Genomic DNA, 20,100 nt, shown 5'->3' with positions numbered 1-20,100 from the left:
GCAGACCCCCATGACCCTGTATTCAGATTCAGTGGGTTAGACAATGGATGGAAGATAAGCGCATGCTTAAGAAATGTAAAAATTGATAACATTTTTACTCCTATGTTAAATTAATAGAATACCCACAGTAGCTGTTCTGAGTGAGCACACTCAAACTAGCATCAGGTATAATATGCTAAAAGATATTCTAAAAAAAAGAACAGAAATAAATTAGATTATAAAATATATAAATATTTATAAATTAATGCTTTGTGAAGCCTGTGACAGAGCCATTTGTCACACAGGGAAAACATACACACTCCACATAGATGCACCATGGTTAATTCCTGATAATGGTCAGTATCCATTATTAGATTTTATCAAGTTCTTACTAATTCATAACCAAAATTCATAGATTTTATTCATAAACGTGGACATTTTTAATGGTCCTCTGTGATTTTAAATAGGGAGGATGAAATGTCATGGCAAACATATGACAAACATGCTACATAATTGGCACTGGGATAAGGTCAAAGTAACGTTTTTAAAATTTCTAATGATAAGAAAAAAAGAAACAAAAAGTAATTCATTTGATAAAATACAACTGATAAAGGTATTTACTAAACAAACATCCACAATCCCATGCACAGTTGCAGACTTGTTAAGAGTAACTTTCAGACCACCATTTTTCTTCACACAGTGAACCAACAGGTGTGCAAATTAGATTACTAAATAGTGTGGTAGAAAGTAGGACTTTAGGAACCTCCAAAACGTGATGTTATTTGGGAAAAATTAAGAAGATAGGATTGGTTAGCTTTTTTTTGGTTTGAATGGCTTGTTCTCGTCAAAAAATTTCTGATCTTCCTCGATAAGTGGAAAAGCAAGTTTTCGCTTAATCTTGTTCCCACAAAGACTTCTTAATTAAAAACAGTTACTTATTTTCTTTTTTCCACTTATTCATACAGCACTAGAAGGGGATTACCCAATATGGGTGGTTGTGGTTATACTTTGTATATTGTGGTTATATCACATGTAGCAATGTTGATCCACATTAAAAGCAATGAACACCATTGTTACATACAACATGACTGTGGCAGCGAAACTATAACTTGCAGTGCCCATCAGTTCAAAATATAACCCAGCTGCATCACAATGATATCAAAGCGTAATGATAATTTTACAATGACGCAGCATATGGCATTGTCCTAGATTAATATATCCTGTTTATTAATATGTGTTATACTTACTGCTCAGGTGCCTGGAATTTAAATGCAGGGTCTGTGTCTTTAAGCAGGGTTTTCACAGGTGCTTATGGAAATTTAGTTAGTTTTCACATGATTTTTTTGGTTTTTTTTTGCTCTAGAAATTTTCCTGTTGACTTTTGAATCTTTTTCACCAACATCATCAGCAATAAGACCCTTTAGCAAACTTCAGTAAACTGCAGAGAAGATTTTCTCTGCCATCTGTTACAAGGAGCAGATGAGTATTTGTGCCATCCCTGACCCATAGTGCTCTTCAGGGAAGAGGAGTGCCACAGAAGATACTAAAACAACTTCTGAATACTGTTGGTAGGACTGTTTTGATAAATCCTTTGATTTGAAATTGGTTTGGAAAAGGGGCATAAGCCACTACAGTTTACTGATCATATTTCATTATTTACAATAATGCACGTGGAGCATGTCAGACGGTTTATATATTGTCTGCCAGAGTAATTTTGCAGGCATACTTCTTACACATTTGTTGTGTTTGTAAATAATTGGGTATATTTTGGTATTTTGTAATATATTTAGATTATTTCAACATTTCCGTTGTGGGTCTGCCTTAAAAGGTGGCAGAGGGAAAATATAGTTGGATTTTGTTATTGGCCAAATTTCACCCTTTGTTAAATCATAGTAACTGAGCTGTACAAAGATATTTTTGTGACCTCATCATTCCTCTAAAATTTGGCAGTTGTTTTAATTTTAATGAGCCAAAATAAATGCTTATTAAGAATTTTAAAAATTATTCAGAAAGGAAACTACAACTTCCAAAACCTCAATTCATGCCACATGCCACCAACATTTTTCTTAGTTATTTCCAAGTTTTATTATTTTATATTTTGTTTATTTGTTTTATGGACTATCATATGCCATTTTTCTTGGTTCTTTCTTTCTCTGTATACTGTAATCTAAAGCTAGAATTACCGCTACATTGGAATAGCAATCAAACTGATAAAAACTTTGCCAGAAACAAACAAAAAAATTATTTCCATGTGCTTTCTGTTTTTTATGTGTGAAAGAAAATTACAATAAATGGAAAGACTTTTATGTAATGCTGTTCTTCTCCTTCACCACTAGTAGCTCTAGGAAGGCATTAAAACATAATCAAAACAAAAAAACTAAAGACGTGTCCAAAACACACAAGCATACAAACTCCCTCAAGCTCTAGTGTCCTGATAAACACAGTTTGGAGATCTTTCTGTTGCTGTCCTGTGTGTTAATTTATTATTATAAAAGGCTGCAGTTAAAGAAACTAATACAAAAACATATTTTCTTGACCACTCACCTTGAATCCTTACCGTCACCATATTGCTGTGTTCAGAGGTCCATTTCCCAGTTTTGGTTATCAATTCAATTTCACAGCTCAGACTTACTTCAGTAGGGTTCTCCTCAGATCTCTGATTCAACAGTGCCAGCCCAAAAACTGAAATTACGCAGGCTTTACCATGGTGGTTGTATGTGGCTTTCTGGAATGAAATTTTGTTTTTATAAAATATGCAAACTCCTCTTCCTCGCCGATCCCCTTCACATTTAACCATGACACTGCCTTCATAGAAAATTTCTGATGTGTGTATATAAATATCAGCTTTCACTGCAAAAAAATAAAGAAAATATTTATAAATCCTAAATCAACACTGTGTAGAATAATAATATAAAGTAACATAACTTTCTTGAAGCTGCTCATTCTAATTTAGGTTAATGGGGATTTTTGGGCACTACTGGGCACAAGGTAAAAACTGATGCTAGACACAGTTGCTGTCCATTTTAGGGCACATTCACATGGTGCCAATTTAGAGTTGCCAACTATGTGCACATCATCTGAAAATGTCGAAGGGAAATTGGAGTGCCAAAAGGAAGACCCTCACAAACATTGGAAGAATGTACAGACCAGAGTTATTATAGTTTTGACTTTTTTTGCTAGTTTTTATTTTTATATTACTTCAGGTCTTAATTTTAGTTTTAATTTAGTTTTAGTTAGACTTCATGCCATATTTTTAGTTTCAGTTTAGTTTTTATTTCACAAAGTCATTTTTATTTTATTTATATATATATTAGTTTCAGTTTTAGTTTTAGTAATTATAGTATGGTTAAAGCAATTTTGTGGAGGTTAATTTTGTGCCACAATGCGAGAACTGTAGACTTAATAACATTTATTTAATGTCAGTAGAAACCTATAGGTATGTCCTTTTAAAAAACACAAAAATAAACCCAGATACTGAATTTGAACTGACTGTGGAACACACTGCAGTTTTGCATGCAAAATAGTAATCCTAATTTAAATGGTATAATTGAAACAACAAATGTTTCTTTCTCCTTTGCACAATTTACTAAAGCCCCACCATAACAGTGATACAAAACAGTCTGACTGATTCAATTATACATCTTTCTGTTAATTTTCAAGAAAACTCTGGGCTCTAGAGAAGTGGTCATTCTGTTTCGCAATCCAGATGAAAACTGTCCACAAACTGAAAATATGCGTTCAACAAATGCTTGTGAGGCCGGGGCACACACAAGGACCAAAGCCACAGGGCTAAGTTTAGGATACACAGCCACCCTGGCTTGCCAGAACTGAAGAGGATTTCCAGTAAAATCCCCCTGCCTAACCTCCTCCTGATATTTCTGCATTTTGTGTGGAGCACTTTCAGATGGTCAAGGCTGGTTTTCAGGGTTTAAGCTTATTATTTTATTAGCCAGGTACTTGTATTTCTGAAGGACTGTGATGTTTGCTGAAACTGCTACTGTTTGTGTAGACTCATCTTGTTGTGCTTCTATGGTGTGATTGTGTTTCGCTGCCTCAGTCAATACAAATAACTCTGCTGTTCTTTTCAAAGATATTAGTTCAGGGGACTGTAGGGTTACAGAGACAGTTGGATCCATTAGACATGCGGCTGCAGGGACTGGATCAAATTGGTCACTAATGGGATCTAACAGACATGTAAAACGGCGCAAACACTTAAGAAGAGCTTGTGCCAAATTTTTCTCTCCACTAGTTGACTGGAGATGTGCCTCCAGGTTTAGCAGGGAAGGTATCACCTCTGACAGAGACTGGCTATCTGTTTGAAGCTGATCTGTGTGCATGCCAAATGGCTCCAATACTTTAAGTTGGTTTTCCAACTTGGCCCAATCACTGGTCAACAGTGTATCTATCCCGAGTTCATCAAGAACCTAATTAAGTGTAGCTTTAGTTTCCAGAAGTCGCTTCAGCATGTCAAGTGTACTGTTCCACCGTGTTCAGCCACACTTTTACAAACAAACAGAGAATAATGTTATTCTAATAAAAAGGTAAGAAGTTTAAACAAAATAATCACTTATTCCTAGTGCATCATAGAATAACTAAATGATAATTTTGGTCAAAGCCACTATTATTATTATTATTCACTATTGGTGTAAATTTCCCCTTAGGGTTAATAAAGTATCTATCTGTTACCACTGTGGTTGCAGAATTTTGTTTTGTTCAGTTTCACAGTCAAAGAGTCATCTTACCTCTGTAACTGATCTCATTTAATAAGCTGGCCTTATTTTCTCTTCTCATATTCAGAAAAGCTTTAAAGTGTGATTTTTTTTAAATAAAATATTTATTAAATTATTACTGTGTACCATACTATGTACCAATGCCTGATGCAGTCTAATAAAAATTTTCCAAATTTAGTTTTATAATTTGTATATTGACACCAAATCTGGAAAATAACTGCTCAATTAGTCTTGTAAAAAACTTAAAGCTGCATTGAATCATTTGAAATAAATAATAATTTTTATTATTTATTTTACACCCAGCCTCCAGAATCATCTATTAAGTTTAATCTATAAATATAACACTACAAAATAAATAATTGTTAAATATGATAATTTATTACTATTTTACCAAGACTAATTAAAATGTAATGTGCTGTATAAATGTGCTAATGTGTTATATTATTATAAAATATAACAGACTAGAGAGGCAATGGATACATATTGGATGGTTTGCTGACCGTTTATCATACATGCCACAATCTTGCTACCTGAAACAAAAAGTATTAACCATTTCTTTGATACGTTGTGTTGCTGTATTCATTTTATGTACAATGAGCGCATTTATTCGTGCAGCACGTGGCATGCTAAATTTGGGATCTAGAGAGGAAACAAATTTTCTGAATGAAGGCATGTCACACAGCTTAGTAGACATGCCAGTGTCAATAAACAAGTTTACTTGGGCGTCCTCGCGTTTTTGTTGTTCAGCTGAGTTCGTTCCCCAATTTGCTGTCCTCTGCAAACACGATGTTAATGTCTGCTGTCTTGTATGATGTGTACTAGAACGTGCATGTATACTCAAATTGCACTTGCTTTTCAGCCTTTCTTTTTCTTTACCCAGAAATATGTCATAGGCTAATTTGTGATAGCTATTAAGGTGCACTTTAAGGTTTTTTGGGTTTTTACCTTTAATCTGTACAGCACACAACGCACCCTGCTCCAACACTATGCATTTACTGTTGTTGCTTTCAGCATTTTATTCGAAAAACTCCCATACGGTGCTGTGTCGTTTTCTTCCGGACATGTTGATCGAAGATACCCACTGGTCTGATAAAGTTTATATGCTGAATTTCATCACCTACAGGGCAGGACCGGAAGTTTATGAAAATGCAAAAACGATTCAGCTGCATTCTTTCAGACATGATCACGAAAACTGTTTTTTTTTTTTAGAAATTATTATTTTATTTCAGTTAGTCTTTAAGCTACTGTAATCGTTTCGTATCGTTTTAGTTTTTCATCTCAGTTTTGTTATTTATTTTATTTCAGTTTACGAAAATGTTTTTTCATTAATAGTTTTAGTCTTCGTTTTCTTTTTAGTTTACGATTATTACCTTGGTACAGACTACACATGGTCAGAGTGGCTGCAAATTTCCAACCAAAAAAGTTGAATTTACCTCTGTACCAGCACCCCCACCCCCAGTGTAGAGTAAAAAAATCTTAAAACTGAGGAAAAGTGATGCAGGGGACTACGTTGGACTTGACTGTGAAACACAACTGGACTTTTTTTTTTTACAATATTAAATATAGTATACACACAATTAAGACATTTATTTTTTTTAATATTTCTTTAATTACAAAACCCAGTTTGGTTGTTGGGACTCCTTCATGCTAAATTCAACATAAAATGGAGGTTGTGCCTGAATGAGTATGCCCTTGTCACAAATATTTCTATAATTTGGAAGGGTTAGTGTATTTCGGTCTTCCCCCAGCTTCTTACATCAGTTAATAATATAGGTGCATTCCAGAACTTTAGTTTGTTATAAGTAACTTTTGTTATCATAGACTGATGTACCATAGGAAGAATATGTGATATGGATATGTACTGTATTGCAAAGACCAGGTTATGGGGCATTGTTTAATTGTGTCTGAATCTGTCATCTTCTTCCTTAGTCACCTTCCAACACTTCTGTCCTGATCTTCCATGGCTCCTTCCATGTGGCTCCATGGGCTCTCATCTGCCTCATGCACTGCCTGCACACTTACACTACCAGCCCTGCCTCTTGCCTGACAGGTGTTTGAGCCAACACCATCTGTCTTATATTCCCCAACTATGTTGTCCAATCCAAGCAAGGATCCTTAAGCAGATTCGCCAGTGGGCATGCACCCATGCCAAATTGTTTTAGCAGAAGAGAAGAAGCTCCTAAAGGGTTAAAGGTGAGTGATCTCTATCCGTACCCTCTCTTTCATGCTCTGTGCCAGGTACTTTAATTGCTGGGTAAAACCCCCAATGATTTTGTTGCATATTATTTCTTTTCTAAACCTTCTGCCCTCATTATAATCTGAATTTAGTGTCTAAAGGTATTGCTTTATATTATTTGACATACTAGACAAATAGTATGTATCACTTTTTAAAAATATCAAAATAAATTCACTTACAATAACTTTGCTTTCTACAGCACTCAAAATATCAATGACAGACAATAACTATTCCATACAAGGAGGTTGCACAATGGCTTCCACAGCAAGAGCTACAGCATATTTTATGCTGACTTCGTTATAAAGAAAGATAATTCTCAAAGGAATCACTGTGCTGGCATTCTTTGCCTTGATTACACCTTACTTTTTGAGTAGCACTGTAATGGTTTCTGTGATAAGGATTGAAGAGTCAGACTATACATCATTATCCTTTTTTTTTTTTTGCTAGAGAAGTCAAACAATACTGAAGAAAAATCATCTAACTCAATCACAGCTAGGGGTGCATGACCCTCAACACCTTTTTTATTGCCTAAAGAAGAATCTCAGAGCAGTCAGTATCCCAAACTCTCTTTTTTGGTATGATTTTTAATAATTCCTGCCAAATGGGTTTACATACTTCTTAATAGATTTTATTCCAACTTTGACTTTATCTATTGATACATTCTAGTTATATTACTTTAGAAATGTTATTTGTAAAAAAATAATTGTGGTAAATATGATTATTGTAAGTAGATGCAAAGAGGGACTGTCTTTCAACCCTGGAGTGACAGATATTACAGACTAGCCCACCTCCACTCTGGCTGCAGTGGCATTATTACTAGGCCACCATGGTAACTGACAACCAAATAAAAGAGACATATTATTCCTAAATAAGCCATCTCTTGCTATTTTCAATGCAGTCATGTAGGTTTTTGTCCAAGCAAGTGTCATATTTACTGAGGAACAAGAAGTTGCAATGAAGAGTATTGTCTTGTAGAGTAAGGTAGGTAGAGCTTTGTACCCTCAACAGTTAAGGCCACACTTTCTAATCACTTTTTTTATCACATCCACAACATGCTCTGTCCTGGGGATTGTCGGAGATAATAACAGAGAAAACAGATTAAGATCTATGGACTGGGGACATGTAAAGTAATCAGAGCTTGTAGTACCCTTCTCTAAATTCTTTTAATCTGCCTGAGTATCACTTGTTATTGCCTCTTATATACTCAGAAGGTTCAGTCCTCTCTGGCATGTATCCTGCAAGTTAGCTAACTTCCTCCCTTCCCACAGTGCAAGCCTTATCTTTATTAGCAGAGAAATTAAAAAATTAATAGGACTAATACATAGTGTGCACTATTATGTGCCATGGCTAATTATAACTTACATAATACATGATGCTTCTTAATAAATGGAATGTATTATTCCATGTCCTACCATTGATTATTTCTTCATATCCTGCAGTCATATTAATATTTCATACTGGTCCTATAATTTCTGTAATATTGAAAAATACCCACCAACCTTCATCCTCTTATCACACCACAATGTTGCACAAGCCGTGTTGTTTTACCTTCTGTGCTGCCTCCTGCTCCTGCCTCATCAGCATCACTGGACTGACACTACTGTATGTGCCTGTTGTTGCTCTCCCTAGGCATTCATAGCAGGAAGCGTTTCAGTTGGTTAATACTTGCATGTTGTACATTTGCAAAACATTTTCCTTTCTTAATAGCATATACAAAGCCTAAATGCTAAGGACTAAAGCTACCTACTAAAGCAAAGTAAATTAGTGAGCTGATGTTTACAGTGTTCACATCAATGTCAGCTTGATACAGCATGTTAATAAGTCTAGAAACTCTGTGCATTTTAGGTAAAATGGCAGACTAAAGCCTATCACATTTGATACTGTAGCACGTGCTACTGAAGTCATGAATCAGTGCAATGTTGTAAAGTTAACAGATGACAACTTTTCTCACATTCTCTAAATAAAGCTTCATACATTGTTCTGCATTCTCCTTTTTTCACTCAAATCTTGCCTTTGCAGCACCACCCCTCTTTTCTCCTTTACCTTTGGTATCCATTGTAAAATAGTTAAATGAAGTAAGGGGGTTAAGAAAACGAATGAATGGTTTTTATTTCCTGTGTTTTTTTCTAGTTTTATGGGGTGGCGACCTTCGCCACCACCACCTGAACAAAGCACCGTGTCCCTACATTGATGGATTAAAGGCCAGAAGTCCACATGACCGTCATCATCAAGTTCTTCCATGAGAACCCTGAATACCATGAGGACCGATTGAGGTCATTTACGTTAGGTAGAATGCCTAGAGGGGGCTGGGCGGTCTCATGGCCTGGAAACCCTGCAGATTTTTTTTTTTCTCCAGCCGTCTGGAGTTTTTTTTGTTTTTTGTCTTTTCTGTCCTCCCTGGCCATCGGACCTTACTTTTATTCTATGTTAATTAGTGTTCCCTTATTTTTAATTTTATTTTGTCTTTTTTTCTCTTTCTTCATCATGTAAAGCACTTTGAGCTGCATTATTTGTATGAAAATGTGCTATATAAAAAAATGTTGTTGTTGTTGTTGTGTGTGGGGTTGTACCTTTTGGGGAATGGTTGCCTTATTTTGCCCTAGAATGAGCTGCAGATGGTCCACTTTGCACTACTTAACAAAGTCCGTCACCAGGACCTTGTATTCATTTTTCTGCCCACTGCTGATACACTCAACTGGCTATGCCATTACAAAATTTCTGAAGATGTCATGATTCAGTATTGTAATTTAAGTCTGAGGTGTACATGGTAAACAGGTAGGAAGCACAGTTCCCAGAGGAGCACAAGTGCTACTCATGGCCATGTCTAATACATACTTCTTAAGCCGCACAAACTGTGGTCCATTAGTTAGGTAGTCCATTATCCACAACACAGTGGAAGTTTCAGCCAGCACCAAATGGAGTTTCTTCCCTTAGCAGCCTGGGCTGTATGGTGTTGCATTCATTAATGAAATTGAAAAACCTGATCGACATCCAGCTACCATCCAACTACAGATGTAATCTTGGGTTGCTGTTGGAAGAGGTGTTGGAGAGTCCAAAAGAGAGTGCTGACCCTGTCATCTGTATGTGGATCCCAATGCCCCAGTGCAGTATTGGGAACATTGTGCTGTAAAAATGTTATTTTTTTTGTATGAGATGTACAACCAAGATCCTGACTCTCTGTGGTCATAAAAGATTCTCGAGCATCCTTCATGAAGAGTAGGGTGTTTCCTGATGCTGCACGCTAAATTGTCCACCATGGCCTAGTTATTCTGGCCCCCAATCATCCCCTATCTGTAATTGTCTAACTGTCTCTCTCACCGTTCACCACCTAATGGCTAAGCGCAAAATGGCTGCCATTGCATCAGGCAGGAGGGTGTTATACATTGGTGATGGCTGAAATGGTAGAGTTAAGTAAAGTGCTTTGAGTATTGAGAAAGGCGCTATATAAGTGTGCAGAATTGTTATTGTACCACTTGTGGTAGGGCCATATTTTTATGGATATTCTAAATGTGTGTGTATTTATTTATGAGAATTTGAAAAGGTATGCATGGTAGTTTGGTCAGCCCAAAAATGTTACTGGCCCACAGGGAAATATCCCAATGGCCATTTTGCCCCAGATTTTAAGTTATCTTTGATGAAAGGATTACCTAAATGTGCCATAATACTAATAATAAAAGTATTCTCTCAAACTAAGAAAAAACTGTATCACAAGCATTTCTCTTATTCAGCTCTGTTAGAAGAATCTATTAGAAAGTTTATAACAGGTTTATATTTTAATTTTTAAAATCAAGTTTAGAGATGGCATCCAGCAGGTTGGTACCTCTTCTCGATCAGTGTTCCTCATTAAAAACTGGACCCTTCCAAACTTTCTTCAATGAGTGGACCCAAACAACATCTCAATAATACTTATCACTACCCAAGTGGCCTTATTCTGGACAGGTGGTTACATGAGAAAAAGGTCAAACCTGCTATATATTTATGATCAAAGAGAAAGGAGTATTTAAGATATACCGAACAATAAAAGTATATAATAGACACAGTAAACTTCCATAACTGTAGCTACATTAAAAGGAACACATTTTATTTATTATATTAATTATTTTATCATTTTTTTTATATAGATATTTTAAGATGTTTCTGCCTTTTGCTTAATGTTGTTGTTACCGATTTACACATTGCCAAAAGATTAGTAAGTAACTTTAAAGTAAAGAAATCAAACTGTAAACATACAGGTTTGACTTCAAAAACCTCTTGATCCATCCTACATAAGTATTACTCACCTTCCCTTTTGATCACTTTTAGACTGTCACTTCTGTTGGAGACTGCACTGGTGATAGTATCTTTATAATCACAACTGAAATATAAATCTTCCCTCATTACGTCCATGTTTTTCAAAAGCTCTCCACCAGTCACAGTGAAATTACACTGGTTACTATCAGAGCTCATCATATGGAAAGGTTCTGAATCATCTTCTTTGAAAAAATGACATGTCATACTTGACTGGCAAAGAGGTGCTGAACAAATAAAGCTGTGCCATCTACTTTTGATCTTGATAACAGGAGGTATGACCTTCATGTTGGGCTTTTCAAGACCACAAGATGTGTCACCTACATTGCAAAAAGAAAGGTTTACAGTAAGAAATTACACTATAATATCAATTGTGAATTTCCCCTTGGGATTAATAAAGTATCTATCTATCTATCTATCTATCTATCTATCTATCTATCTATCTATCTATCTATCTATCTATCTACAGTATCAATTGTTAATTTAAGTTGGTTGTGTCTTCATAACTATAATACACCGATAATGATTGACAATAGTAAATTATATGGACAAATCATGTAATTCGGCTAGATCTAGAGTTAGTGAAAAAGTAAATGTAGGCATGCAGTCTGTGGTATAGTATGTTTAATGTCTCTGTGACCGTTGTGGTCTATGGCTGGCATGTCATCCCGGCCAATATCCCCAGGCCGCCAGATGGAGCTCTCCCTGCAGCATGGAGGTGCCCCGGATACCAGCAGGGAATCATGGATTATTGAGTTTTCCCCTACAAACCAGCTGGATACCCTAGGGGCCAATAGAGGACACTGCAGGGAGGCCCAGAGAGTCACATGTGCCCTATAACCTGGAAGTGCGTCATAGGCAAAGCGACAGAGGAAGTGATGTGCTTCTGGGGTGAAGAAAGACTTTTTATTTGACCCGGAAGTAATAAGGAATCGTGCACTGAAGGACTGTGGGAACACTTCCGGGTCAGGGAATATAAAAGACTGAGAAAGACACCAGAGCGTTGAGCTGAGCTGGGTGTTTATTGTTGTTTATTGAGTATTATTATAATGTTTAATGTTGAGTATTGTGGAGGAGAGGGTGCTTTGTGCACTGTGCAATATAAATAAAGTCTACTTTTGGACTTTTATCTGGTGTCTGGCGTCTTGGACAAGGGTTCAAGGGAGCGATAGCGCCCCTATCTGTCACACCGTATATGCAGTAAGCAACTAGGTTCCAAGCAGTTATTGACCAGATCATCACATTTCTTAACTGGGTTTCTCTGGACACTCCATTTTACTTCCACAGCCCTGATTTTGCTTTCTGTTGGAACTAATCTAACACAACATGGGCCTGGAATGTGCTGATGTATATGCGTGTTTGAGTATATAATGGTATTCTCTGATCAATTAGCTTCCCATCAAGAGCTTTTTTCCAGCAATAATAAATTTTGACATACAGTTATATGATTAAATGAATTCTTATTTTTAAATATTTAGTAAGCATATTCTAAAAATCATCTCAGAGTCCCTGATGACTAGAAAGTTACCAATATGAGTACAATCCACCAGGAGGGAGGCAAAATGAATACCACTAACTGAAGACTAATCCTCCATGCTTTCAGCAATTGTAAGTTTATTAACACAATAATCTGAAAGGAGATGTCTGAAAATATTTTTCTAAATGACAGTCAACAGAGTTTATCTGAGGAAGATCTTGTCAAACTAATCTGTTAAAGGATAAATTTGGTATTTTTGCAGTCAGACTTATTTTCTCACAATCATGGTATATATTAATTTGTCATACAAAATTGTGTTTTAAAGTCATGCATAATTTATAAATTTTAATAAATAATTTAGATTGTTCTTGCATTTCTTAATAGCAAAAATAGGTGGCGAAGTCAAAAAAGGATTAAAACTTACAGAAAACATGATGTTTTCAATTATAAAAGGTTACTGAGTCTTGATCCGCATCTTGGCATTATACACAAATTACAAATTAGTGTATTCATATTGTTTAAAAAAAGAAAAAAGCCAAACATTTTTTGTGAGATCCAGCCATTTTAAAAAGAAGGTTGGTTGATCGCTTCACTTTGCTGATTTTCTTTCTCTGTGGCACCCTGCGGCCAAAGGGGTGTTGATTCATTTTGGAAAGTCATTGCCAAGAACTGTAACTGACATTATTAAATGTCTCAGATGTGAAATGCTATCGCTGTTCTGTAGAGAACTGAACAATAATCACTAAAATGTTACACTTATGATAACACAAACTCTTTCACTGTAAGGAAGCTTATTTAATCAATCTGACGACTGATCCTGCTATTATTACAATGTATGTATGTATGTGCTTTAGGGAGCGAAAGATCAAGCATCCGCATAGCATGTTATGAAGTGATACGAACTGAATAGATTTTACAGGCATATGTTTAGGTTTAATCAGATCGAATTACCATAAATTTAGTACAGATGTTTTAGCACAGGCAAAGTAGTAACACAGAGCTTTCATTCCTGACTCACAGCACTTGGGTGTACATGGAGTTTGCAAAGTAATTACATCTTAATTGCTATCCATAAGTGTCAGTGAGCTTACACATTCAAAAATATTTTCTTCGGTTCTTTTAATATCTTGTCCTCAACAAGAGCGACTCACCATCATTAAAATATTCAATAATTGATTTGTAGTGGTTCGATCCATTTAATTGTGGTTGAGCTCATCGCAAACTTTGCCTTCTTCATTTTCTGAGCATTTTTTATTGTGTATTCACATTACATGCCAAAGAAATTGTGACATGCAGGTGGCTTTTATTAAAAATACTAGCAAAATACCCGCGCTTCGCAGCGGAGAAGTAGTGTGTTAAAGAAGCAATGAAAAAGAAAAGGAAACATTTTGAAAATACCGTAACATGATTGTCAATGTAATTGTTTTGTCACTGTTGTGAGTGATGAGTGTTGTTGTCATATATATAAATATATATATATATATATTTACACACACACACATAAACATATATATACATATCTATACATATACACATATATATACACACACACATATATAAACATATATATACATATACATACATATCTACATATATACACACACAGCTATTTTGTATCAGTGCAATATGCTGCTTGTTAAAACAGATAACTCCCGGTCTTACATGCAAGTCTGCGTGGATATTATGAACGTATCGTATTTGTTCAAGTTCTATTTAAATTTTTAATAGAAGGAATTTTTATTTAGTCGACAGAAATATCTTTGGTAGGAATGGTAAAAACAGACAGGAATATTATTCGTGAATAAATCAACTCAAACCTTAAACAACTTATAATATTTTGCTCTCCATAAAAATATATCCTGTCTAAATTATACAAGTTAGAAATAAAGTAAACGTTAAAAGAACAAACATTCAAATTTCTTTACTCTTATGTAATTTTATATAAAAAATAAACTTAGATTTTAAATATCCCAAAAGATTTTGCTCTCCATAAAAATATATCCTGTCAAAATTATACAAATTCAAATATGAACATGCTGCATAACAAAACCTGGAAATATAAATAAAATGTGTTCCTTTCAGCAATAACAAATCAAATCATTCAGTTGTCTTTGCTCATATGTCATTTTAGAGCTGGACGCCTGACATCTTTTTTTGGCAACAAGTTCGTTTCTGTTTGGTGTGAGGTTCTGTGTTGTGGAGATTCTCAGGATGGATTGCAGGTGCTCATCAGTGAGGCGACTCCTGTCTGCTGTTTTGTTAGTCTTTATCACTGAGAAGAGCTTCTCACACAGATATGTGCTACCAAACATGCACAAGGTTCGAGCCGCATGTAGACGGACTTTTTTTGTTCTTCAAAGTCACCAAAGCGCCGTGCAAACTCAGTGTGCTCAGTTTATCAGCAAAGTGCGTATTTGGGAACACCGTAGTGACGACTTGGTTTAACATTACTTGGTAACAGGGAAAGTGGGGCAAGGTGCACTGGTGCATTTGTGTCTCCCATAAAAGCAGCTTCACTTGAAATCACTTTGTGATTGTGCACGGGTAAAACGTCCGCTGAAGTGTCAGATTCTTATTTAATTATGCTGCTTTCTGTATCTTCTGCATTGCATTTAGGTTACCCTGATGTTTTGTCTCATAGTGCCGTCTTAGATTAAATTCTGTAATTACAGCCTCATTAGCTCCACAAATGAGACACACGGGTTCAGTAAACATATACTCAGCCTCCCATCGGTTTTTAAAGGCTCTATTTTCAGAATCAACTTTTCTCTTCAGCATCGTGTGAGCTAGCTTCGCAATAACTTGCAGCATCATAAGCTAGACTTGATTAATAATACGGTAAGTGTTCGGCAAGGGAGCTGAAGCGCTGCATTATGGGATCTGTAGTTTATTGTGTTACCAGCGCTTCATATACCCGGGCCATTAATAACAATAATACAGTATATAAAATGATCTCGCCTCTCGTCTTCTTCTTTATCTGAGACCTGACACACTGCATGCACAGGTTTTTTTTACACTGTCTTCCTTTAGCGGGACATTGACTTTTTCCAACGTGTGCTTTGTTTTGGATTTATGAATATACTTGTATGTATCAGACGCTTCATATTTTTTGCTGCCTTTTCAATTGTGCAATTCGGTTTTTGTTCAGCGCTCTTTGGAACTGTTGCTTTTATCTGTGCACTGCGCCAGTTCACGTGAGCGCTCGGTGTACATGCATCGAAGGTTCCCAGCTGTGCTGGTGCCACCTCGTGCGATGTCCATGGCTGTATTTAATGTTACCTTAGTCCTGGCACTTAAAACTTTCTCTCGCAGTTTTGCTGAGTTTGTGTCAAACACCACCCTGACCATCTCATCTTCCTCTCCATAAGCACAGTTCTTCACCCGTGAATATTTAGTGGGAGTTTGCTATTGGATTGCCGCTGATGGACGGCCTTATATGGGCAGGCACTAAATTACAAACGCCAGCGGAAGCCTTTATATGAACTTAATTTAAAGTGTAGGTTTACATCGTGCTTTGTTTCCGAAGTAGCAGAACTCATGAATATGGTTGTATATGTCACTCGCTCGCTTCTTATTGTTTCGCTGCCTTCTCAATTATATAATGCATGTTTTCTTCAGCGCTTTTTGAGGTCTTCCTGGTTTTCTATGTACTGCGTGATTACGTGGGAGGCGTGATGATGTCACACGAAACTCCGCCCCCACTGCGTTCAAGCTCATCTCCATTACAGTAAATGGAGAAAAACAGCTTCCAGTTATGACCATTACGCGTAGAATTTCGATATAAAACCTGCCCAACTTTTGTAAGGAAGCTGTAAGGAATGAACCTGCCAAATTTCAGCCTTCTACCTACACGGGAAGTTGGAGAATTAGTGATGAGTCAGTGAGTGAGTGAGTGAGTGAGGGCTTTGCCTTTTATTAGTATAGATAATGCAGTGTAATTGGTTCAGTTCAAATTTATTGTTATGTGTACAATTAAAGTCTTACTTGCACTGTTCGCCATGATGCTGTAACTTGGTGTAAATTTCTCTTTCTAGGTTATGTAAAATAACAACGCAACATAATAGGAGTAAAGTAGGCACTAGGAAAAAAATGATCATATGATCTGAGCTGTCACCTGTCTGTCGTTACATGCCGTGACAGAACACAACTATTGAAGAATCAGTATTGTAAAAGAAACGCAGGATAATAAGTAAATTATAGGTTTGTGAAGGGAGGTTTGTCATAACTTCATCGCTTGCTGATAGAAATAAGCAAGCAAAAAATGTATCCTTAACTCAAGAAAACAGTATCAAAAATAATGTGATAAAATATAATATGTCCACTTTACTTTTGGGAAGTGGGACATGCATGTTTTATTGAATCAAATGTTTTGCTATTTCAAAGTGGACATATTTTAGGAATATTTTTTCTGCACTGGGACCTTAATACTCATTGATTATAAAATGCAACAGCAGGCTGGTTATTTTTTAAAATTCATAAAATAACTCTTACTTTAGGATATAAATTAATGTGGCAAATATTGTAGAGAAATAACTTTAACTTGAAAAAATAATAAATTTAGACTTTAAGAACATTTGTGAAGTTAAGAATTAAGTTTCTTGGAACTTTAAGCTAGAATTATTTTTTTTCCTTATTTGCATTCATCTTATTGATTTTAATATAACATTAAATTTGTGAAATTTAATTACAAATACTAGAACGCTGGTAATGACTTCCTGAAAGCAAAAGCTTTGACAGTTTACTTTGTGGCAGCTGTCTCATGTTCCAGACAATGCTCTAAACAATAAAGAATAAAATTATACTGTTGGGATATATGTTGAAGTATTGAATATAAATCGAGAAAGGTAATGTTCAGATTCTGTAATACTAATATACTAGTATTTGTACTTTGTACCATACCACAAAAAATACACAGCATAAGTAACTCTGGTAGCTATCTGGAGAAGAATATCCAACTGCCTTTTTTCTCTGTGTTTTTGTAAATTCTTGATTACAGTTTAATTGAAGACTTGTAGGAAATTCCATTTAGATTTTTTTTTTGTTAGATGAGTGCTTTGTTTTGCACTGGAGATAAAAATCTTTAGGCAATTATAAACATTAAAACATTTGTACTGTGCAGAAACACACAAATAAGCAAAATACACTATAATTTTTATAAGAGCTAATATTACATGTAACAAATTAACAAACTGATTTTGGATACTCACGGAGAACATGCCTAGAATGATGTTTATATAAAAAAAGTTTGAATAAATAAGAAGGAAAATGCCATGTAATTGTGCATTACGTCTGAAACACAATATTACTAATATATGTATCAGTAATGTTTATGCAAATATTAATTTTAACATGAAGGCAACAAAAAACCAAACATACCTCCAAAATGTGATGTGATGTAAACGGCATCAGCAGCTTAAAAATGCAACAAGAAATTGACGTTATGAAAAATTTCTATCTCTGAACTACTAACTCATAGCTATATATGCTGATACTTACCATATAAAAAAAGAAGGATGAAACAAGTCATAGTAACCTTGAGAGAAACACTTCGTCTGTCATAGTCCACTACTAATCACTGTTAATATTCTAAACAGACAGCACAGGTAGAGGTCAAAACATGGGAAGTTGGCTTGAGATATTATTAGAAGTGAATATCGAGAATTGGTCAGTTAACAGAAGTGAGATGGGACCCTTAAAAATCAAGAACTAGCAAAGGTGAAGTAAACGGAACTGAATTCTCAGCACATCATACATTCTGGTAACTGAAAGGTTTGCCAGAAAGACTGATTTTACTTTGTTTGCAATTTGAATCTTATGCGCAAATACGTTAAATACTTGACATTGGAACTGAAACACATGCCTAGAGTCAGTCACAACAAAAAGACTTTATTTTAACAGTACATGGCTTATTCCAGGACACTGAGCAGACTACCAAAACAAAGAAATAAATCAGTAGGTTCACTGAAAACACAAAAAGTATTACATGAGAAATATACAGTGCATATTAAAGTGCTAAAGATAAGAAAGTAAGAATCCAATAATAATATAACTGCCAGTGAAAGATAAACTCATGCATGTTGTCCAACAGACCTAAGCGTTCTTGCTACCAAATATCTACCTTTGAGTTTAATAATACATAAACAAAATTATCCAGGCATAGGTTGACAATAATGTGGAACAAAACAGATAAGTTTCTGTTCACATGCAATTTTGCAAAACTAACACCAAAATTCTTTCCACATGTGATTGAGCAATTGCAAAATGCAAACTTGCTCTACAGGAAAACCTGGTACATGGAAAGTCACTGCTGCCAAAACCCCGCCACCCCACCATCATGTAGTAGCTGGATAGATAGATAGATAGATAGATAGATAGATAGATAGATAGATAGATAGATAGATAGATAGATAGATAGATAGATAGATAGGGTCAGAGTACAGGAAGGTTGTGGAGGACTTTGTCTTGTGATGCAGGGGCATCAACCTGTAACTCAACCTCAGCAAGACAAAAGAGCTGGTGGTGTATTTCTGGCGTACCAAGGAGACTCTGAGACCAGTCACCATTCAGAGGGAAGACAAGGAAGTGGTGCAGAAATACAAGTACCTGTGGATTCAGTAAACAACAAACTGGACTGGTCTGACAACATAGTGGTGCTATACAAGAAGGGCCAGAGCAGACTGTACTTGCTAAGCAAACTCATGTTTTGTGATGTGTGCAGCAAGCTGTTGGAAAGGTTCTATCAGTCCAAAGTAGCCAGTATGTTGTTCTACACCACAGTCTCCTGGGAAAGTTGAGCTCAAGAGAAGCACAGTGCCTGAACAAACATATATGAAAATCTGCTCCATCACAGGGTGAACCCTGGACACAATGGAAGCTGTTGTGGAAAAAAAGATGGTGGCGAAACCTGATGCCATCATAAAAAAATCCCCTCCATCCCCTCCAGGAGGTACTGCCTTAGAGCAATTTTAGCCTCAGACTCATTCCACTAATTTATGCAAAGAAGCACTTATGGAGGTCTTTTCTGACCACTGCTATCAGACAACTGAATGCTTCATCCTGATGTACAAGTTGAGTATATTTTTAAATATCTGCATAGTGTACGTATATCTATGTGTGGAGACTGGCCCGGACACAGACAGGCAGACACGTTCATTTTACCCACCACATGTTTATTTACAGCTATTTACGGTCACAAGTGCACCACAAAACCCACAAGTCCCCAAAGTCCTGGTCACAACAATGCCTTACTTCAGACCGCCTCCTTCTCTCCTCTCAAGCTCAGTCCACTTGGCTCCCAACTCTCGCCCCTCTCTGAAGGGGGTTGGGTGTTATTTATCTTCTTAGGAAGTGAAGGCTGGGGACTGTCAAAAAACAGGGCCTGTTAAAGCCCA

At 36.0% G+C, this 20,100-nt stretch overlaps 1 protein-coding gene across 1 annotated transcript in view; it reads right to left on the bottom strand.

Annotated features, from left to right (window-relative positions):
* Nucleotides 1-18,255, bottom strand: part of LOC120539516 — a 39,318-nt gene extending 21,063 nt beyond the window's left edge. Inside the window, exons 1-4 of the mRNA XM_039769648.1 lie at nucleotides 18,206-18,255; nucleotides 18,086-18,121; nucleotides 11,226-11,552; nucleotides 2,524-2,829 (exon numbers count right to left, since the gene is read on the bottom strand). Coding sequence (XP_039625582.1) covers nucleotides 2,524-2,829; nucleotides 11,226-11,552; nucleotides 18,086-18,121; nucleotides 18,206-18,236 — 700 coding nt within the window. The 5' untranslated portion in view covers nucleotides 18,237-18,255. The remainder of the gene's footprint in view (nucleotides 1-2,523; nucleotides 2,830-11,225; nucleotides 11,553-18,085; nucleotides 18,122-18,205) is intronic.
* Nucleotides 18,256-20,100: the final 1,845 nt, after the last annotated feature.

The sequence above is a fragment of the Polypterus senegalus genome, chromosome 11 (assembly GCF_016835505.1).
Source record: "Polypterus senegalus isolate Bchr_013 chromosome 11, ASM1683550v1, whole genome shotgun sequence".
Lineage (NCBI taxonomy): Eukaryota > Metazoa > Chordata > Cladistia > Polypteriformes > Polypteridae > Polypterus > Polypterus senegalus.
The sequence above is the reverse complement of the archived record's forward strand: the minus strand, read 5'-3'. Positions and strand labels throughout refer to the sequence as shown.